Source organism: Pseudopodoces humilis, chromosome 19, assembly GCF_049639895.1.
Source record: "Pseudopodoces humilis isolate 2021_Gansu_Grassland_sample_001 chromosome 19, ASM4963989v1, whole genome shotgun sequence".
Classification (NCBI taxonomy): domain Eukaryota; kingdom Metazoa; phylum Chordata; class Aves; order Passeriformes; family Paridae; genus Pseudopodoces; species Pseudopodoces humilis.
Window position 1 is genome coordinate 11,755,202 of NC_142218.1, and position 19,595 is coordinate 11,774,796.

At 48.0% G+C, this 19,595-nt stretch overlaps 1 protein-coding gene across 1 annotated transcript; it reads left to right on the forward strand.

Annotated features, from left to right (window-relative positions):
• Nucleotides 1–1,285: 1,285 nt before the first annotated feature.
• APCDD1L (APC down-regulated 1 like) lies at nt 1,286–19,074 on the forward strand. The gene is made up of 4 exons (XM_088064388.1): nt 1,286–1,677; nt 13,034–13,145; nt 13,871–14,429; nt 16,970–19,074. Exons 1-4 carry the CDS (start codon nt 1,641–1,643, stop codon nt 17,732–17,734), a joined length of 1,473 nt encoding a protein of 490 aa, XP_087920514.1. The 5' UTR covers nt 1,286–1,640; the 3' UTR covers nt 17,735–19,074.
• Nucleotides 19,075–19,595: the final 521 nt, after the last annotated feature.

Genomic DNA, 19,595 nt, shown 5'->3' on the forward strand with positions numbered 1-19,595 from the left:
AAAAAGGAGTGTCTGCATTACAAATGGACTTTGTTATTTTTTTATCTTGGCAAGAATCATTAAACTTTAATTCTTTATGCACAGTGACAGATAAGTTTGTCCCACTTTGCATTAAAGATGTTATGCATTATTTTTGACAAAGTCATTAAACCCATTTCAGTGAGACCTCACCCCGGCACGCTGAAGGTCCTGCAAATATGGGACTCTGGAATCAGGCCTCAACTTCTCCCCACTGCAATCAGCAGGAATACTGCTGTGAACTTGGAGACGAGCTTCCTTATTTTCCCCTAAAGTTTCCTTTTATTTGGTGAAACAGCCAGTTTCACCAGGAAAAGTGAGTGTGCAGGGTCCTGAGGTTCTGCTGAGGGCATACATGTGTTTTGATTTCTTTGCCTCATTTGCAAAAACTGAAACTAGTTTTTGAGTCTGGAAAAATGCATTAAACTTCAGCCTTTAGTGCCAGCACCATAAATGTTGACCTGGCAGAGCCATGGCAGCTCAGCCTCTTCCCTCACTGTTTCCAAAGGCGGCTGAGCCCGCACACTACAGGACACAGGCGTTGTTTTATGTGCTCGAAGGGAGTGAACAATATGGTTCATCGATACTCACCGATACAAAGAAAAGTGTTGTTCTGTCCCAGACACATCTAAGTTCAGATTTGTGCTTTGCTTCATACCAAGAGCTGAGTTCCTCAATCACAGCCCTGTCCCACACGCCTGGTTTGGGGAACGGAGAGGGAGTGGCTGGCATGGGCAAGCACCATCTGAGGTGGGCATTCCGACTTGCCCTCAAAGGGTTCTGTATTTCATTGTGTAGTGTTAAGAGGGTTTTTAAGGGATTTAGGATTTACCCCATTCTTCTGGTGCCCCTGGGGATAATGGAGGGTCTGAGGGTGCCAGGGACACAGTGTGCAGGGGGACCAGGCTGTGGGGATGGGGGGCGAATCCCCTCATGGCCTGGGGATAGAGGGACGATCCCCTCATGGCACAGGGGTGACGACACTATCCCCTCGTGCGATGCGATAAGAGGGACGATCCCCTCGTGGCGTGGGATGAGAGGAATGATCCCCTCATGGCGCCCCACAGCGCAGACCCGGCCCGAGCCCGCCATCGGCCTACAAGACCTCGGGGGCCGCCGCAGGTGGGGTGAGGTGGAGCCGGTCCCTGAGGGGAAGCGCCAGTCTTGAGGCGGGTGCTGACCTCGGTCTGTGGTGACGGGCCGGGGCTGCCCTTCTCCTCCTCCTTCTCCTCCTCCTCCTCCTCCCCCCCCGCGTGTGCGGTGCGCGGCCGCATGTGGGGCGCAGGCGGCGGAGTCTCCACCTCTTCTGGCAGCGGGAACCTGTGGCTGCCAAGCTCCATTAAAGCCATCCGCAGCCGGGGGGACGCGCTCCGCGGCGAAGGCGGGGTGGGCTGCAGTGCTTTATTTTAAAATACATACTTTTCTTTTTTCGCCCCCCCCCCTTCATCCCTTGGCAAGGCTCGGGCTGAGCGGGACGGCTGCGGGCTGAAGCCAGGGTGCCGCCGCCGCGGGCACCGGAGCGCCGGAGGCGGCCCATGGCTGCACCACCGGGCGCCGCGCCCCGCTGAGCTCCGCGGGCAACGGCGGCGATCGCGCCTCTGCCGGGACACACAGCGGGCACCATGGTCCGGTGCTGGTGGCTCGCAGGGCTGCTCGTAGGTAGGTGCTACCGGCGGCCGGTGCCGTCCCGCGGCGAGAGGACGGGAGGGCGAGCGGGTGGCGGAGTCGGGGTCGTACCCTCATGAGGCTCCCCGTCATCTCCCTCACCCCTGCGGGCACAGCGAAGGGGCAGGAGCGTGCAGGAGGGTGCAAGGAGTTGGACTGCAGCGGGACTGACTTCATGGGGAGTGCAGAGGGACGGAGAGGACTGTGCAAGAAGTGTGCGAGGAGAGCGCAGGGGGCTGTGGAGGAGGATGCAGGAAAATGCAAGGGGAGTGCAAGAGGGTGCAAAGTAGCGGCGAGGAGGGGGCAAGGAGGTCGCACGGCGGGTCGCAGTGGGGCCGGCGCCGGGACGGGGATACCGCGGTGCCTGTATATGAGGCACCTGGCGCCCGGAGCTCCCCGCTCGCCGCTCCCTGCCCGGGTCACCCTCGGTGCCCGCCCGGGCCGGACAGGGTTTCCCTCAGCCTCGGTGCCCGTCCGGCCCGGACAGGGTTTCCCCGCCGTGCGCCCGCGGCCGCCGCTCGCTGGGGCAGGGACGGGCAGGGAGCGTCCCGATGGGACCCGGGAGCCCCCGGTTGCTGCCCCCGAGCTGTGGAGCCGGGAGCGGGGACAGAACCCCTGAAGCCTCTTCCGAGTGAGCGCTGTGCGGGGATGCCAGAAGGGCTGGCGGTCTGGTGCTGAGCTGCCCGGGGAGGTGCTGGGCTGGGGCTTAGCCTCTGCCTCCTACCCGAGGCTCCCGGAGTGGTTGGGGTCGCTGCCCCCTCCCCAGAGACCGACGAGCATCCATCCCCTTTGCCTCCGCAGCTCGGTTCCTGTCCCGAGTGTGGTGCACGGAGAGCATCGAGCAGAGTTTAGCTGCAGGAAGGGCTTAGACGTGATTTTCACTGGAGTTGGGAATTCTCCCTGGGAGGATCCAGCACCTGCCCTGGCAAGGGACAACCTCACAAGTAGTCTCCTGCTCCAGGGATGTGACACTGAGCCCCAGCTGTGCAGAAAGGCTGTCGGAGCAGCTCAAGCTGCATCCTTGCAGCTCCCTTTCAGAAAGGCATCTTTCAACCCCACGGTTCTTGGAGCAGTTTCAGAAGAAAAGGTTCTGGCTTAAGAGACCATGTGGGAGAACAAAGGCAACTGTGCTATGAGAAAAACATATGATTATTTCTGTTTACAACAAGCAACAGTGTCTGGGGGACACTCCTCCATCCTCAGACAGTATTTTCCTAGGAAATGCATAGAAGACCCTTGGTTGAGACTCCTGAGCAGAAGGGACAGGTGAAAGGAAGGGCTGGGACGGCGTCCCTGAGGGCCCTGTGCAGCCAGGACACTAAAAATACAGGCACCTGGTTCCTACTGCTCTTTCTATCACTTAGTTCACTCATCTGAGGTTTTGGGCAGCAAACCACACTGGCTTGCCACTCCAGGTCAGGGCTTGGTGATCAAGGCAAGGGAACCATGTAGTGACAGCTATTGGACATTACTTGTATTAAGTGTAAAGGACCAGACTATAGACAGAAATCTCTGAGCACGGCACTTCTGTAGAGTTACTTTCCTGTTCTCCTGTGGGATCTTTGTCGTGTGCTGTTTGCAAAATAAAGCTGAGATATATGAATTCTCTAAGTATCTTATTAGCTCAAGTTGCTCTGCTCAGGGATCTGTTATACTGCATTGTGTAAGTTTACTCACTGAAGTCTAATTAGAATAATTCTTTCTTAAAACCTCATGCAGTTTCTCTTAGTCCAGTCTAACCTAAACTTACTGCTTCTTGCTTCTGATACCAGTGAGAGAATTTCCAGTGCTTTCAGTAAGAACAGAAACTGAACCTCAAAATAACTGTTTAAATACGTAAGTCAGACCCAGAACTCATTAAAATCAAAGCAAGCTTTGCTCACTGTGAGCAAGACTGGCATTCTGCATTTTGCATAAGGCTGAACATTAGCATGAGCATGACACCAGTGCATAATTAGTTGAAAAACCACTTTAGTTAGGTAACTAGATCTGACTTTGGAGTCTCCTCCAGAAAAGTATCACTCATTCCTGGAAATGTCCCCAGAGACTTGCTGAGTTTTACCTAAGCTTTTATTAAAGTCTACATTCCAATAACATTGTGCTGATATTTTTCATGTGTAGCTTCTCCTACATGATTTAACATAAATGATCTGTTCTTTTTTTCAGTGTTTATTTTTAAGTTTGAAAGTGACAGTGTTGAGGTAAGATAAGATCACCAGTTGCATTCAGTTAAGAGATTAGCAAGAGAATCCCATAAGTGATAGAACAACATTCGGCATGGAGATGTATGTCTATTTACACAATACTATATCTGTTCTTACTATTAAAACAACATCATTGTCTTTGGTTCAAATATTTATGTATATGTTTACTTAGCTAATTTTTTTTTACCAAGTTGGTGGTTTTTATTCTTCATTTCTCAAGCTGGCCAAAAAAAATCAACAACTAATGTGCTATGCTGGATCGTGTGATATGACTCTATTTGTTTTTTCAATAATTACAGGGTTAGCCACGTTTCAAAGTATATGGATATAGATAAAAACAGGGCTGAGATGTAAAAACAGCACAAGTGAAAAAAATATTGTGTGGTTTCTATATTTTCCCCACAAGCACAAATTGTTGAGTAAGGAGATTTTCAAAAGCCAGAAATTGCTGTGAAGAAAACCAAAGCTGGAATCCAGTGCTAGGGGAGGCTGCATCTGGCAGAACAAAGTTTGGAAAGAGGTTTTGCTTTCAGTGGGATCCTGTGTTTCCCCACAACAGAGCATATGTCATCTATAAAGACAACGCTTTCATGGGTGAGATAAAATCACCGCTAAAATCAACCTGAAAATTAGGAAGCACCTATACAGTGCTCTTACACAAGTGGTTTGGTTTTCTTACTCATTTGCTGAGGAAGATAAAGGTATGAAAGAAGAGAAACTTCCTGATTTTAAGATGGTCTATCTCAGATATAATAATCCCAAAAAACTGACAGTGAGAACGTGAGAATTTCAATGTGTAACCCTTCTTCTGTAGGCTAAGAGTGCTGCCAGAAACTGAAAATATGATTCATAGAACAGCTCCTTCTCTTGCCATTTTAAATTGTGTAAGATCTGAGGGGTTAGTAAACTGTAATCTGTGGGATTTTTTTTCTTTAAGGAGTTTAAAGGTCTCCTGGTTTAAAATGCATAATTAGAAAAGTTCTGTTTCTGTGTCTTAGAAAAGAAGCTCTGATATCTATTTGAAATTTCAGAACTTCAGGGTGTTAAGTGGTAAGAGGGTTGAAATCCATCATTATTTTTGAGTTTTAGCAGGGTGATGGTGTGATAATTGTGGCTTTCATAGTGGTGTTTTCTCATTTTCAGTGAATAGCTTATTGAATCATCATGGTTTGAATGCAGCTGAAACTGAATATTGCAGAGAAGCTCAGCTCCTGTGGCACTGTTAGGCAGATATTTGGATTGGTGCAACAACAGCTCTCTAGTTAGATCTGGTGTGAGGGGATGTAAATTAACAGAAGTCTCACCACAGAGTGCTTGCAGATATTTGCTTGAGTTTAGATTTTAAAGTAATGCTTTAAACTTGAGTGTTTGTCAAGCACTGAAAAAGTCCCCCATGTTTTCTCCTGGGTTAATAAGAAACACTGACAAATGTGTGACATTTTGGCCTTGTTTAATTCCAAGACTGTGGTCTTTGGAAACAGCTTTCTCCTGGCACTCTGGGATCAATGTATACACCAAGCTCCCCACTGAGACAATTGGATTCACCGTGTTCACACTCTCACTAAATCCACAAGTGCTGGACACGGCAGGTTATGGCTTGGCTCTCCCCTGTTGGTACAAAAACACAATGACGTTATTTTTAAAGCTTTTCAGAGGAAAAAAAAAAAAAATTTCCTAGTTAGGCTGCCTGGAAAAGACGGATGAAAATATAAATGGCAGCAAGTTTTTGCTGCAGAAAAGCTCCCAGAGTTTGTTAGTTTTGAGTAGCACAAGTCCTGTTATTAGATTATGCAGCACGTAGGTTGAATGTCAGCTTTGATTTTAGCATCTGTCGGCAGAGCTTAGGAAAACTGGAACACATCAAAACTTGGCTAATGTGGACAGGCAAAACAGTAGACTGAAATTTCAGGCTATCTAGAAACCACACCCAGACCCCAAAACACATGTTAGAAGTAACTTTAGTTCTGTGCTCCAGCTGAACAAGTAACCTTTTTCTGTGGTCACTTGTGACTCTAAGTTAAACGTGTGTATGTTGCTAGTGTGAGCTCTGGTTCAATTTCCCTCCTTCCTGCAGAGCTTTTTTCCTGAGGATACCTTCTGCTATGGCTGCTTTTAAATGTCCTTCTCATCCTTGGCTTTGCAGGAGCCAAGTAGCCTCAGAATATTAGATCCTATTAGATCCTATTTTTATTACTATAAACAGTATCCTTGCAGCAGCGCCAAGAGTCCTGTTGTGTTAGGTGCTAAATAAAGAGAGAACAAAAGGATTGTTCTTGCTTTAGTGGGTTTATAACCTAATTTCCTGGACTTAGATTTTCAACAGTGAGTACTTGACATGGCAGGGACCTGCTGGGATTCCCAACTGTGTCCAGCAGTTTAGTACCTAGTGCAGTTGCTTAGGTCTCTACATCCCTAAATGCCTTTGTGCATCCAGCCCTTGTTTCTAGTCCCATGAAGGCCAGAGCAGGGCAGTGAACAATGTGCTTACACAGGAGAGCAGCTGTCCCCCGTGGGAGCAGGGAACTGGGACGGCTCCATGGCAGTGGGAGACTGAAAGGCCACTCAGATTATCCTGCCAGCTCCCTGCCAAGAGCGGGTTGTTCCCTGCTGAACTAATGCTTTGCTCAATCCCTCAAAATCCTGCCAAGCAAGTGGACTTACATTGCCTACTACATTGTGCCTCGAGAAGTTCACCCTGCCATACCAGCCACATGTTTTTTCTCTCTTCATTCATTCCCAACAGAATCTTTTTATTCACTGCAAGGAATTCCTTCCTTTCCTTGGTGTTTGTGCTTTGTGAATATTTATAGGCTGTTATCATATCCATCTTGCTCAGCCAGGCTATATGTACTCTGCTCTTTTAATCTTCCTTTGTAACTCAATCTCTCCCACCCCCTCATAATTTTTTTGTTGTTCTACTCTCAACTCCCGCCAGTTCCAGTTGCTCATTTTGCTTTGGGTAAACGCTGTACTTATGTTAATATTATGTGGTGGGTGGTCCTCTCTGCACTCCTGGTCCATGTGAGTGATTTAGACATTTGAAATGAGGTTGACATTTTATAGCCAAGCCATGGCTGATTACTGGTTCTGCTCTTCAAAGCACTCCAGGAAAAAATATGCTTAGCCATCACTATTAAAAATGGCCACGATAGCCACTAATAAAATGTCTGTGCAGGGGTTCAGGGACATTGCCAAAACCTTCATGGGTGCTCTATATATTCAAAACAACAGTGTGACATTAATTTCACAACCATATTCTGTTTTTTCTGTTGGCTTTCCAACTCATCTGAATTAAGGAATATAGATGTAATATTTGCCATTTGGTACGAATGTGAATTCTGGTTAGAATTTAACTGAGTCATGATAGTACTCCCAGGGTATTGTTCAGCCTCAAACTGAATTGTCTTGCTTTTGTTTTGGAAAACAAATGCTTCCCCCCATGTGCTCTCCCCAGCCTCTCATTGTTTAGGTACACAGGGAGTTAGAGATCTCACTGTGGTCTCACCTATCTCACCAAACTGAAATTCAAACTTTCAGCAGGTCTCAAGTGAAAAAGCTCTAACATCACCTTTCTTCCCTTTGTTTTCTTTTGGGTTTTGGTTACATAGATACCTGTGCCAAACTTACATGGCAGTACTGATTAGAGTTTAACACAAGTCATGATGTGACTTAACAAGTCAGCATGTTAATGGTGTGAGTTCTCAGATTTTGGCTCACAGCAGGATCCTGTTCTCAACCCTCTTGCCCTCTCTCCTGCCCCTGGCTGGTCTGCCCAGTGCAGGGCTGGCACAGGACGGGCTCTGAACTAAAGGCCAGCTATCCCTGAGCTGACCACAGTGGCTGGGCCAGCTGGGGCCATTGGGCTGCATGGAATTGCTGCTCTGTTCTCCAGTAAATCTTTTGACACTGGCCAGTTCAGCTGTAGAAAAAACATAGACTTGTCTGAGTCTGTGCAGCATCTGGGGGTGAGAGAGAGGGACATAAAGTGAAATGGCTCCTGTCTGTCAGGACAGCAAGGATGTTGTGAGCAGAGCTCTGTTGTGTAACCTAAGAGTGGTGTTTTGGTGAGTATGAACTGCAGGAGAGCTCTTGGGAGGGTGGACTCACATCTGGCTCTTGTGCTTTGGTTTGTCATCACAAGTCCTTTGTGCCAGCTCTTACATGTCCTGCTTAGTTCACCCAATTTGAGAATATCATGATCTGTAAGGTCCCTTCCAACCCAAACCATTCCCCTATCCCATTTCACCTTCTTTCCTCAAACTGAATGTTTACTGTCAGTTTATGGGGATGGGCATCTTCTGAATAAGGTGCTGAGGGGACCTTTCCTATTTACAGATTCCAGTAAAACTGGTACCAAGCCCTTGAATCCCATTTACAGTGTTAGGCTTGGCTGTCTTTGGGGTAAACAGAGAGAGAGGCAGTTTTAAGAAGCTGTTTTATTTGAATGCAGTTTATACTGAAGAAGATCTTTGAGGTACTTCTCCTTCCTCCCCTTCCCTACCACAAATCCCATCTGTCATGTCATCTGTCACTGGACATGACACTTAACAAGAAAAATACATGATTCCATGATTCCAAGAGCAAAATATTTACTTCTCTAAGTGCCTTAAAACCTCCAGGCAACTCACCACAAGCCCTTCACTATTTTAATTGTGGATATGAGACAGATCAGGCTGTGTTCACAGCCTTAGCACAAAGACAGGCTAAAACCATAGAATGGGATGTCTGAACTCGTTTGCCATTGTGCTAAAATTATGTGGTGAAAGTATGTTTTGAAAACTTCTCTAAAATCCTAAGCTACTTGTGACTTTTAAGTCAGCCGAGTTTCCTCTCAGGATCTGCAGAATTTCATGTATGATTATGCTCAGCTGTGCAGAGGAAACTCAAGGTGATGCTCTGCAATGATAGTTTATGGGCAATAGAGTTACTGTGCCAGCCCTGAAGGCATAACTTAGAAACATTTAGTGAATTCAAAGCATTTTATGAATATCATGAACTGAGCACCAGACTGGTGAAACAGCTACATTTGAATATACCCATTTTATAGACAAATAAGAGAAGGGATGAATAATAGAAATACTTTTCCAGAAACCAAACAGTGCTCCAGTGAAAGCACTGGCATTCTCCCTCAACCACTTGACCACATTCTGGCTTCAGTTCAGGGAGGCATTACTAATCAGGAAAAATGCTCATGCACTGGCTTAATTTCAAGCACATGCTTAAGTTTCACTGAAACCAATTAGACTTAAGCATGTGCTTAATTCCTGTCCTAAACTGTGTTCAGTTTGCATATAGGCAAATGCAAGGTTCTGCTGTGATACAGCTTTCCATCCCCAGTGGGTTATATTTAAATTTTATAACTTTGTAATATTATAATATAAAATTTATCTCTTCCCACAGAGCTGTTCACTTCGAAATGCCTTTTTCTGAGTGAATTAAAAGCACCACTAACTTAATCTTCACACAAATGCAAGAAAAATTGATTTGCTAAATACAACTGGGTTTTTTTGCTTTTAAAAGAATGCTTATTCCTTTAGTGGCTAACCCAAAATCCATTCTGTGTGCTCTCAGGAGAGAAAAATGCTAAAGAAACACTGTTTTCCTGTGTTAATGAAGTTTGTGTGGAAAAATATAATTCAGTTATGCAAAATATATTGATACATTTCTTATAGTCTATTTCTTTCTAGTCTGAACATTCCTCAGAAAATATCAAAGGTTTTATGTCATCTCTAAATGAAGAAATGTGTAATGCTCCATGACTTCAGGCCCTGATCTTATCCCTGTGAATGGGTGACTAACTGCAGCATTGGAATTATAAATGGAAATGCTAAATTCTGGCCATAGGAGGCAAAAACATGTAACAGATTAAACAATCTAGCTCTGGAGAAGAGCTGATCCACAGTAACTAATTTGTTGCAAACTGTAATATATGCATTTTCTCCTCCATTTATGAAGAAACAGATGTGTGACTCAACTTTGCTTTTTTCCAGAGTCAATCTGCTTGGGGGAGCACAAACAAGATTTGTTTCCAAGGAGGAATATGACAGCATTTCTGTCTTGGTTGATGGTTTTTTCCTTTAGAAGTGAGAAGTGGCTCTGCATCTGGAGCACACAGCACATGTGTAGCACAAGGCTCTCGTTTCCAGGCTTGGCCATTGCCTTGGAATCTTTCACCTTAATTTTACCAACAATTTACTGTGAGGAGAATTTGAGAATTTCCAGTTCTGCCCTTCTTATCATTTGATTCTATTTGATCTGATTTTCCTGAAAGTGGTTTATACAAATGAGGGATGGAATTGTTGGTCAGCAGTTGCTGCTGGTGCTGTTTGCTCAAGGCTTGATCTGGTTTGTGCTGATTGCCATGACAAACAGCTCCTGGCTCTGCCACTTCTGCCTGCCTGCTTGTGCAGCCCTCTTGCTCCAAGGCTTTGGGCCAGTCTTTGGGATGCAGCACACACTGGAAAGCTGGGAAAAGCCCCTGTTTTGTCTAAGTGCTGTGCTGGGGAGCTCTCTGGAAATGTTTGTGGTTAATCGATACAGACAGACGGCAGAGAGAGTGAGGGGAAGAGATCACAGTTAGGCCTTTTTTTTAGATTTTCCTATGAATGAGGATTTTTGTCTTGAAGATGAATTGTGAATAATTCCTTCCTCCTACCTGAGAACTCCGTAGAGCAATTAATTTGTGTCTCTCTTAAGACAGAGAAGCTGCTCTGATGTGCTGCTCTGATGCACTTTACCAGGGGCTGAGTAAGAGTGACATATGAATGACAGCCACTTTATGCTGCTCTTGGAAGAGAGAAGTGCTCTAACTGCAGATTTTAGGTCTGGGACTGAACTTTTCCAGCTTGAAAGGATGTTGGATCTGGTGGGGCTGGAGTATTTGAGAGAGAAATAAGCAGCCACAAAATCTGGACACAAGCCAATAGCTTTTGGTTGGAGGATGCATCCAGCTTGGAGTCTTATGCACAATTAAGTAAGACAAAATCCCTAGGAATTCCCATCATGTCAAATATTTACATTCTGGAGGCTTTTTATTCTTTCTTTTTTTCCCTTTTCCCATGAAGTTTGATCCTGATTATAAAAATTCCCATTTGTATTGAATGTGTCAAAATGCAGTGATTGCATTCCCAAAGCGTCTTTGCTCCCAAACAATGTAGACTTATTAGTGTTTCTGCCAAGAGTAGCACGAAGGGTTCAGTGAGATATTGAAGCTTCTGCTGCAATAAACACACAGAGCTCAGTTTGTGAGTTGACTGGGTTATATTGTGTATATTTTATAGCTGCATTCTGTGTATCTGTAGACTGCATTGATACCTCTGGAGTCTTTCTGTGGTTATGGGCAAGAGGAAATCTGACCCTTATGTCCATTATTACCTCTAATACAAATACAGTTATTTCTTAGTTTACTGTATTCTCTAGGATAATAATTTTGTGGTTTTTTGAAGTGTGGCTCAGTTTGGACTGCCCTTGTTCTGATGACTCTTCAGTATTTAGGCTTCTTAGGGCAGTCAAATGAATCTTGGCATATTCTGTACATGAGTTTAAAAAAAAGTCCTGGGAGTAGGGCGCACACAGGACCACAGAGCAAAGTCATGGCAGGGCTGGGATGAGGATACAGATCCCCAGCTCCTAATGGCTCTCCTAAATAGGCACCCATGGGGTACCTTACACATGCTGCAGCTGCCAAATTAGAGGTTTAACTAATAGCAGTGGGTTTTATCATCCCATAGTTTTCTATTTTCACATGAAGAATCACAGGAACTGCATTTTAGGAAGCACGTGTGCAAGCAATTGTGAAGGGGCTGTCTGTGCCTGCTCACCTCACCCAGCCCTTAAGGATGGTAAGAGCAGTGCAGTTGTGAGTCTGCTCCCAGAAGAGCCCTGAACTCTAATAATGTGTCTTTGCAGCTGTTTCATGCACTCCAGTGAAGGGTGAGGTACCAGAAAATGCAAGGCTGGTTTCCCTGGCCTTTGGGAACTGCTCTTCTGCTTCACTGGGGGCTTCCGTGTTTATTCTTTTTGTGTGCTTAAGGCTTTGTGTGCTTAAGTCTACACAAATACACTTTGAGTGACTTGTAAAACCTTCACAAATGGCAGCACCATAGTGAAGTGACTGAATTTGTCCATCAGATAAAGGTCTGAAGTTGTTGAGTAGGAATCCCTCTCCTTTTAGAGGGGATTTAGTGGGGCTCCCTCACCAGGAGCCTCTGACTTGCACAGCAGACATTTAATTACCAAATTCCCACTTGGCTTGGTCCAGAGCTTGTATATTGTGACTCTGTGTCTTCATCTCCTTGACGGTGGCATGGGGTGTGCAAACCTTTCACATTCTCATTCTGCGGAAGGTGACACATAGATGTTGGATCTTTTGTTCCAGCTGATAGGCAGGCTGGAAAGCAACCTGTGTCCTAACATTGGTATGGAGTGAATAAAAGTTGGCTTCAAAATGTCCAGCACACTCCTGGGTAAAATTCAAAGTACAGCTGGAGCAAACAAACTCCATCTGGGCTCATAAAGCCCTGGCTGGGCTGAGCTCTACTGGGACCAGGGTCAGTTGTACCACAGAGAATCAGTGGGGTTTCCAAGGGGAGCTTTACCAAGAGCTCATTCCCATGAAGAGGGAAATCCCAAGTTTCTTAGAGAAGCGGGCCCGTAATGAGCGCCACAGAGTGCTTAAGTAAAGAGTGAATAATGTATAGGGATATATGTGCATATATGTGTGTGCATGCAAAGGTCTTCAGGATTTAGCTGAGTGTTCACACATTCCCTAAGCCAATAACATCCGTTGTTATGGGAAATGAGGTAAGTGACAGAATTACTGTCCTTATGGCGGGCGACAGGCGAGGCCAGCGTTCCCATGCTGTAATTCCCCGTTCCAGCCACTGCCTCGACAATAGCATGAGAGGGGGAGAACACGAACAAAGAATGCTCGGTTTTATTTGAAGATTTCATCTAAAAACCAGTTGGATTCAGATGAAACTCAAGTCGGAAAACTTGAGTGAAATAAAAAACCCCGTGCCCTTAGCTAAGAGTCTGCTGCTGAGCGAGCCCGCCCGGGGTCCGTTCATTTTGCGGGGGGTTCGGCGATCCTGGGGCTTCGCGCCGCGCTCCCCGCGGGCTGACCCCGCTCCCCTCGTGTCCCGCAGCCTGCGCGGCCGCGGAGCCGCACTGCCGCCAGCAGCTGCGCCACCTGCAGGACAGCGCCGGGATCGCTGCGCGGCTGCCGCCCCGCCTGGAGGGGCGCTGGGTCTCCACCGGGTAAGGCACCCCAAACCCCGGGCAAGGCACCCCAAACCCCGGGCAAGGCACCCCAAACCTCTGGCAAGGTACCCCCAGGCCCTAGGAATGCGCCCCGCTCCCATGACAATGCGGCCCTAAAAGCACGGGGAAGACACCCCATACCATGGGGAGGTACATCCATCTCAAAGCGCCCCAGATCCCCGGGAACTCGCCCTTAACACCCCGGGTAAGCCATCTCGTTTTCCTGGGAAGGCACCCCCATCCACTGGGAACGCATCCCCAGACCCCCGGAGGACCTCAGAATGGACCCCAAGAGGCTCCAGCCCCTCAGCGCAGCCCCTGCCCAACCCCGGTACAGCAAACTGTCAGGCAACAAGAAGAGAGTTTCCTTCTCCCCGTCCCCAAGCCCTCATTCCCACGTGGAGGAGGGCTGGGACCCCCGGCTATCCCTAGAGCCTCCTGTTGCTTCCCCATCGGGATGCAGCTCGAATGGGCAGATCAGCCCTGGTTCCTGCTGCCCTCCGCACTCCTCCCTGTGGGTGTGTGAAGTGTAAGATCCTCTGTCCATCACTCTCACTGTTGGGTAGCAGATGCCCAGATTATGAAATCACCCAAGGGCGGCCACCATGTGTGGGAGACTCTTGTCCAGGAAGCTGCTCCCACCTCTGCTCGCCCCTCTCCCGCACCCGGCTGTCCTGGGAGCGATTTCTCCCCGTTCTGGCTCAGCACTGCCTTCCCCACAGGTGTGAGGTGCGGCCGGGCCCCGAGTTCCTGACCCGATCCTACCTGTTCTACACCAACCGGCTCTTCAAGGCTCTCCAGTTCTACTACTGGGACCCGTCCTGCCGCGACCCCTCCTACTCGCTGGTCATCAAGGGCAAGCTCCGGCTGCGCCAGGCCTCCTGGATCACCCGCGGGGCCACCGAGGCCGACTACCACCTCCACAAAGTGGGCATCGTGTTCCACAGCCAGAAGGCCATGCGGGAGGTGACCTCGTGGATCAACCAGACCTCTGGCGAGGGCTGCCGCGGGTTCCTGCCTCCGGGGCGCTCCTGGGCGCCCGGAGCCCTGTACGAGGTGCTGAGCGCCAGGACGGAGCGCGACTGCACCGCGGCCCTGGGCTTCGCCATGCACGAGCTGAGCCTGGTGCGTGTGGAGAGGCACTTCCAGCCCCTGCTGCAGCCGCAGCAGAGCGGGAGTCGGCTGGTGGAGGAGCTGTACCTGGGGGACATCCACACGGACTGGGGGGAGAGGCTGCACTACCGCCCCACCGGCTACCAGCGCCCCATGCAGAACGCCCTGGTAAGGATGAGGCTTTTGCACAATCCCCTCACTGAATCAGGGCTTTGCCAGCAATTCCCTGACTGTCCAAGTAGCGCCTTGCAGCACTTGGCCCCCTCAGCCCTAAGGACACATGGGTGAGGCGGTGCGGGGCTGCAGGGCTGGGATCCCGGGTTCTCCGGGGAATGTTCATCCTGTGCCTTCCTGAGAGAGCAGGACCGGGGTGGGTGAAAGCTCAGCAAAACCATCATGGGAAACAAGCCTGCACTGACATGGGCCTGGACAGCTTTTGTTTGGCCGTCTTTTCCTAGGAAATGCAGTTTCCTTGTTTCCCGCACCAAAGTCAGTGAAGGCTTCAGGCTGTCCATTGTTAGAGCCCATCTGCTCTGCCCTTCCTTCATCTGCCCTTTCTTCATCTGCCCTGTCCATCCTTCATCTGCCCTGTCCATCCTTCATCTGCCCTGTCCATCCTTCATCTGCCCTGTCCATCCTTCATCTGCCCTGTCCATCCTTCATCTGCTCTGCCCTTCCTTCATCTGCCCTGCCTTCATCTGCTCTGCCTTTCCTTCATCTGCCCTTCCTTCATCTGCCCTGCCCTCTCCTTGCTCCTTGGGGTGTGCTCCAGGCTGAGGGGAACAAGGGATCTGCAGTTAACTCTTCAGCCCTTGGTGTAATGCCAGTTGCACAGGAACTTGTCCCCAATACAATAATGTTATTACACAAAAATCAGACTTCCATTTTGACGTACGTAAAACTGAGCAGCAGACTTGGTTGCCTTTTATTCTATTTTATTTTCTGTTTTATAGCAGCTTAGTTTGTTCCCAGGAAAGCAGCTTTCCATTTGAATCGAAACTGATCAAATCAGAAATGGTGGCGCAGTGAGATGAGGTGAAAAAACCTCTCTGAACTTTCTCAGATAGAAGGGAAATAAATGAAAATACATTATTTTGGGGCAACATTTCCCCGCACCTTGAACTACACCAACTGAACTTTGAAATGCACAGAGCAACACCCCTCTCCCTCTCAAAAGTAACATTCTCAAATTGGTTAAACTTGTGTTATCTTAGGCCAAAACCATATATCTGAGCAAAACCAGATGGTAAACATAAACACTTCTAAAAGTTAATTTAAAACCAAACCTAAAGATACTGAAATTCACTCTCTGAATGCAGCCCTGTAATTAATCAGCCAACAGCTCTCCAATGGACCCGCACATGATGTCACCACTTGGCGATAATTAGAAGCTGCCATACATTAGAAATAACTTCACACGACTGGTTTAAGCAAGTAAGGGTTTTGGCTCCATGTCCATAGTGATAATTTTATTGGACACAGGATTTTTCTTTTTTTTTAATATTTTTTTGAAAAATTTTATTTTCTGTGAATTGACATCCATTTGCCTGTGCTAGTAAGTTAGACAGCTATGTCAGGAATTACTTTTTAACTCTCTTTATGAAAATATCACTCTTTTTCCCTTAAATTTATATCTGTTTTAAAGAAACCCATTCTCCCCAAATTACCTTTCATTATCAAAGAATTTCCTGCCTAAGGAGAGCATATATATTTGCCAACTTCTGGGATTATTTAGCCATAATGTACTGTGTACTGTCAGCACTCATTACTGTGACAGTAGCAGTAAAGCAAGCTGAAAATGACTAAATTACAGTAGACTCCAATCAACTTGCATGTAAATTACCCACCCTACAGTTAACTACTGAGTTATTTAACCTTCTTGCCTATGACAGTTCAGTAAAGATTAGCTCGTGTTCTAGAAAATTATATAATGTTCCAACCCTGCTTATTTAAAAATAAATCAGTTGTGATATATGAAGTACAAGAAAAATTTCCAAGCTACACAAAACCCCTGCTGGCACCGGATCAGGGGCAAGGCTGGTTTGACTCAGAGCTCTGCACCGGCGGGGAAGCGAAGGTCAGAGCCTCCTTGTGCAGAGGGTCCTTTTCTTCTCCCGTTCTGGCTGCTGGGAAAACTCCACGTCCCCCTCCCTCCCTCCCCTCCCGGCTCATTCCGGTCCTCCCGTGGATGTGGGAACACGAGCAGGAACGGGGAGTGGGGGAGGCAGAACACCTTGGGCTGTCCTGGAGATGCTGCAGCCCCAGGAGCTCCCCACGGCCAGGTGTCACAGCCTCCTTCATTCCCAAAAACCGCGGCGTCGTTCTGTTCTGGCACCGCCCAGCATCCTCATCCTCACCATGGAAAACTGATGGGGAACACCCTGGATGTCCCGAGGGAGCGCTCCCCGTCCTGCCGGCGGCTCTGCCCTTGCCCTGGGCTCCTCCTCGGGCTGTCCTCAGCAGCCCCAGCACGGGGCGGCCGCAGGGCACAGCCCGGTGTCCTTCAGCTACCAGAATAGCAAAGCGCAGGACAGCGCTTTATCTCCCTTAATCTGCTCGGCAGCCTCTGCCAAGCTCCCCGCAGTTCCGCACCCTGCTGCGAACGAGGGGAGTCGCAGCTTTTGAAATATTCTGGAAGGTTTTTTTGGATTTTTTTTTGATTATTTTTTTTCCCAGTTAGCAGAGCTGTTATTTTCTGTCTCCTGCAGCACCATGTGCACCCTTGCCCGGCGTGTGGGGTTATCTCCAGGGCCGATGAGCACCATCCCCCGATCCTGCCCGCCAGAGCCGCGCTGCCCATGCAGCTCAGCGGCAGCTGGGTCAGCACCCACTGCGAGGTCCGGCCGGCCGTGCTCTTCCTCACCAGGTACTTCACATTCCACGGCAACAACCATACCTGGGAAGGGCATTACTATCACTACTCCGACCCGCTCTGCAGGCAGCCCACGTTCACCATCTACGCCTCCGGGCACTACACGCAGGGCATCCCCTCCTCCAAGGTGCGGGGTGGCACCGAGCTGGCTTTTAAAGTCACCCAGGCTCGGGTGACACCGCTGGACCAGCTGACCGTGGTGATGCTCAACTCCTCGGAACCGGGCAGCTGTGGCTTGGCGGGCTCCTGGAGCGCCGGGGTGGAGCAGGATATAACACCCACGAACGGATGTTTGGCTCTGGGCATCAAGCTGCCCCACACCGAGTATGAACTGTTCAAAACGGAGCGGGACACGCAGGAGCGCAGCCTCCTCTACATCGGGGAGCGGCCCACGGACGGCTCCAGCCCCGACAGCCCCGACAAGCGACCCACGTCCTACCAGGCCCCTCTGATCCAGTGTGCTGCAGCCTCAGAGGAATTCTCCAACTACATTAGTCTGAAATACGTGGGAAGAAAGGATGCTAATGGGATCAAAGCACTAAAACCTTTGCCTGTGGCCTTTTTATTGTTTATAGCACTTCTGTTTTTAAGGTGGGACTAGTTATCTCTTCAGGTACAGAGCAGAATTCAGATAAATCTTGGTGCTAGCGTGATTTTTATATCCTTCAAATGAGCACATCTGGAATCAGTTTTACTCAGATTTGGAAACACTTTTTAAAAACACCCAATAGTGAATGAAGCCAAGGAGATATGCCTGACTCCACACTGTTTGTCCTGTGGCTTTATTGCCTAATCTCCCCTCCTTGCGTGCAAATTTAATGTACTGACACGGATGCACTGCACATTGCAACAGATAATTTAGCAACATGAAGGGGGAAAAAAGTGACATCAATTAAAATTGCTGCTTTGAGCTTTTGACATTGCTAAGATTTAATCAACAGCTTGATTCAGATGTAATTCAAACATCCAAAGTGTTGGCTGCTGAGTTTCTTTGAGGTTAAGTTCCCTCCCATCACACTCCTTTTTGCTGTTCATGCAAATTTAATCTGCAAAGTCAGTCAGCAATAAACAGTCAAGTGTTCTTGAGAAGGGCACGGTTCACATGCCTCTTGCAGTTTACAGATATTTTCTGCACTTTGCCTGTGTATGTCACACACAGGGACCCACAAACAATATTTGCACTTCGAGATGCCCAGAACAGCCCTCACAGAGGGCTCAACTTTTCCACCTGACCCTGGGCATAGATTACAATCAATGGAAAACACTTCTGTGCACAACAGCTCCAAGCCTCAGCATTCCCTGGCTGCAGCACTGCATGCCTGCTGTGTTACTCCAGCTCTCCAGTGCAGTGCTGGCCTGGCTGTGAGACATCAGGAGTGTCCCCATGTCACTGCTGCTGTGCCCGGCACAGGCACCATCACCACGCACCTTGGGAAGGGAAAGACCCCTCACCAGCCATGTATTTTCACTGCCTTTTTTTCAGTTTCTGGCACAGCAGTTGTTAATCCAGCTCTCCTCTCAAAGTGTCACTTCCAGCCTCATTCCTGTACAGATGTTTTATAAATCTGCCTCTGGTGAACAATGAGCTGAAGAGATGCTCAGATCAGACAGCACAGTCAGGTCAAACTGATTCCTCCTGACAAGCAGGACAAACTATGAAATTATATTCCCTGTCTGCTGCAGCTAAGCGTCATATAACTTCCTTGAGAAGCCCTTCTCCAGCAGCTAAATCCTCTCCAAATAAGCCTATATATCTTACCCACAAAAGATATTTTGTTAAAGCAGCTATGCAATAGCCACCTTCTTAATGCTGTATTTACGAACTTGCAGCTTGTACTTAGATAAATTATGGCATTTATAACACAAAAATACGTTGGGGGGATCTGTACATTAATAATTCAAATGAGATGCTTATTAAATGCATTACAGTTGTGACATAAATGTTGTCAGCATGTTCACATGTTCCAGGCATGATCCAATATTAGTCATGTACATAAACAGCTCTACTTAAGGGTGATACACGAAAGGGCCAGGCTTGGCTGCTTTGCCTTGGGTTCTCTCCCTAATCCCTGGAGACTTCAGCAGGCAAATCTTATTTCCAGTCTTGTTGGTTGTGCTTTGTTCCCTGCTGCTGCATGGAGATCCATGGCTCAGAGAAGGTGGTGTCTCCTTGGGGATGTTTCCATTAGGATGCTGTGAACTGGGGCAAGTCCTGGGCAGTTCAGCTGCACCTCCTGTAAGCCATGCACTGGCAGAACTTTTCCTTCAGGAGCTTCCCATCACTGTGTTCACCACAGCCCAGGAAAGGCTCCAGTGGCTCCCATCAGCACAGGTACCCACCCGTTCTGCAGGACACAGATGTCCATGGCAGGAACAGGAAACAGCCTTGTGCTGCCTTTGGAGCGTGGGTAGAGGAGGGACAAGGCAATGTAAGGTAATTCCTGCCCTACATTTACCCCCAT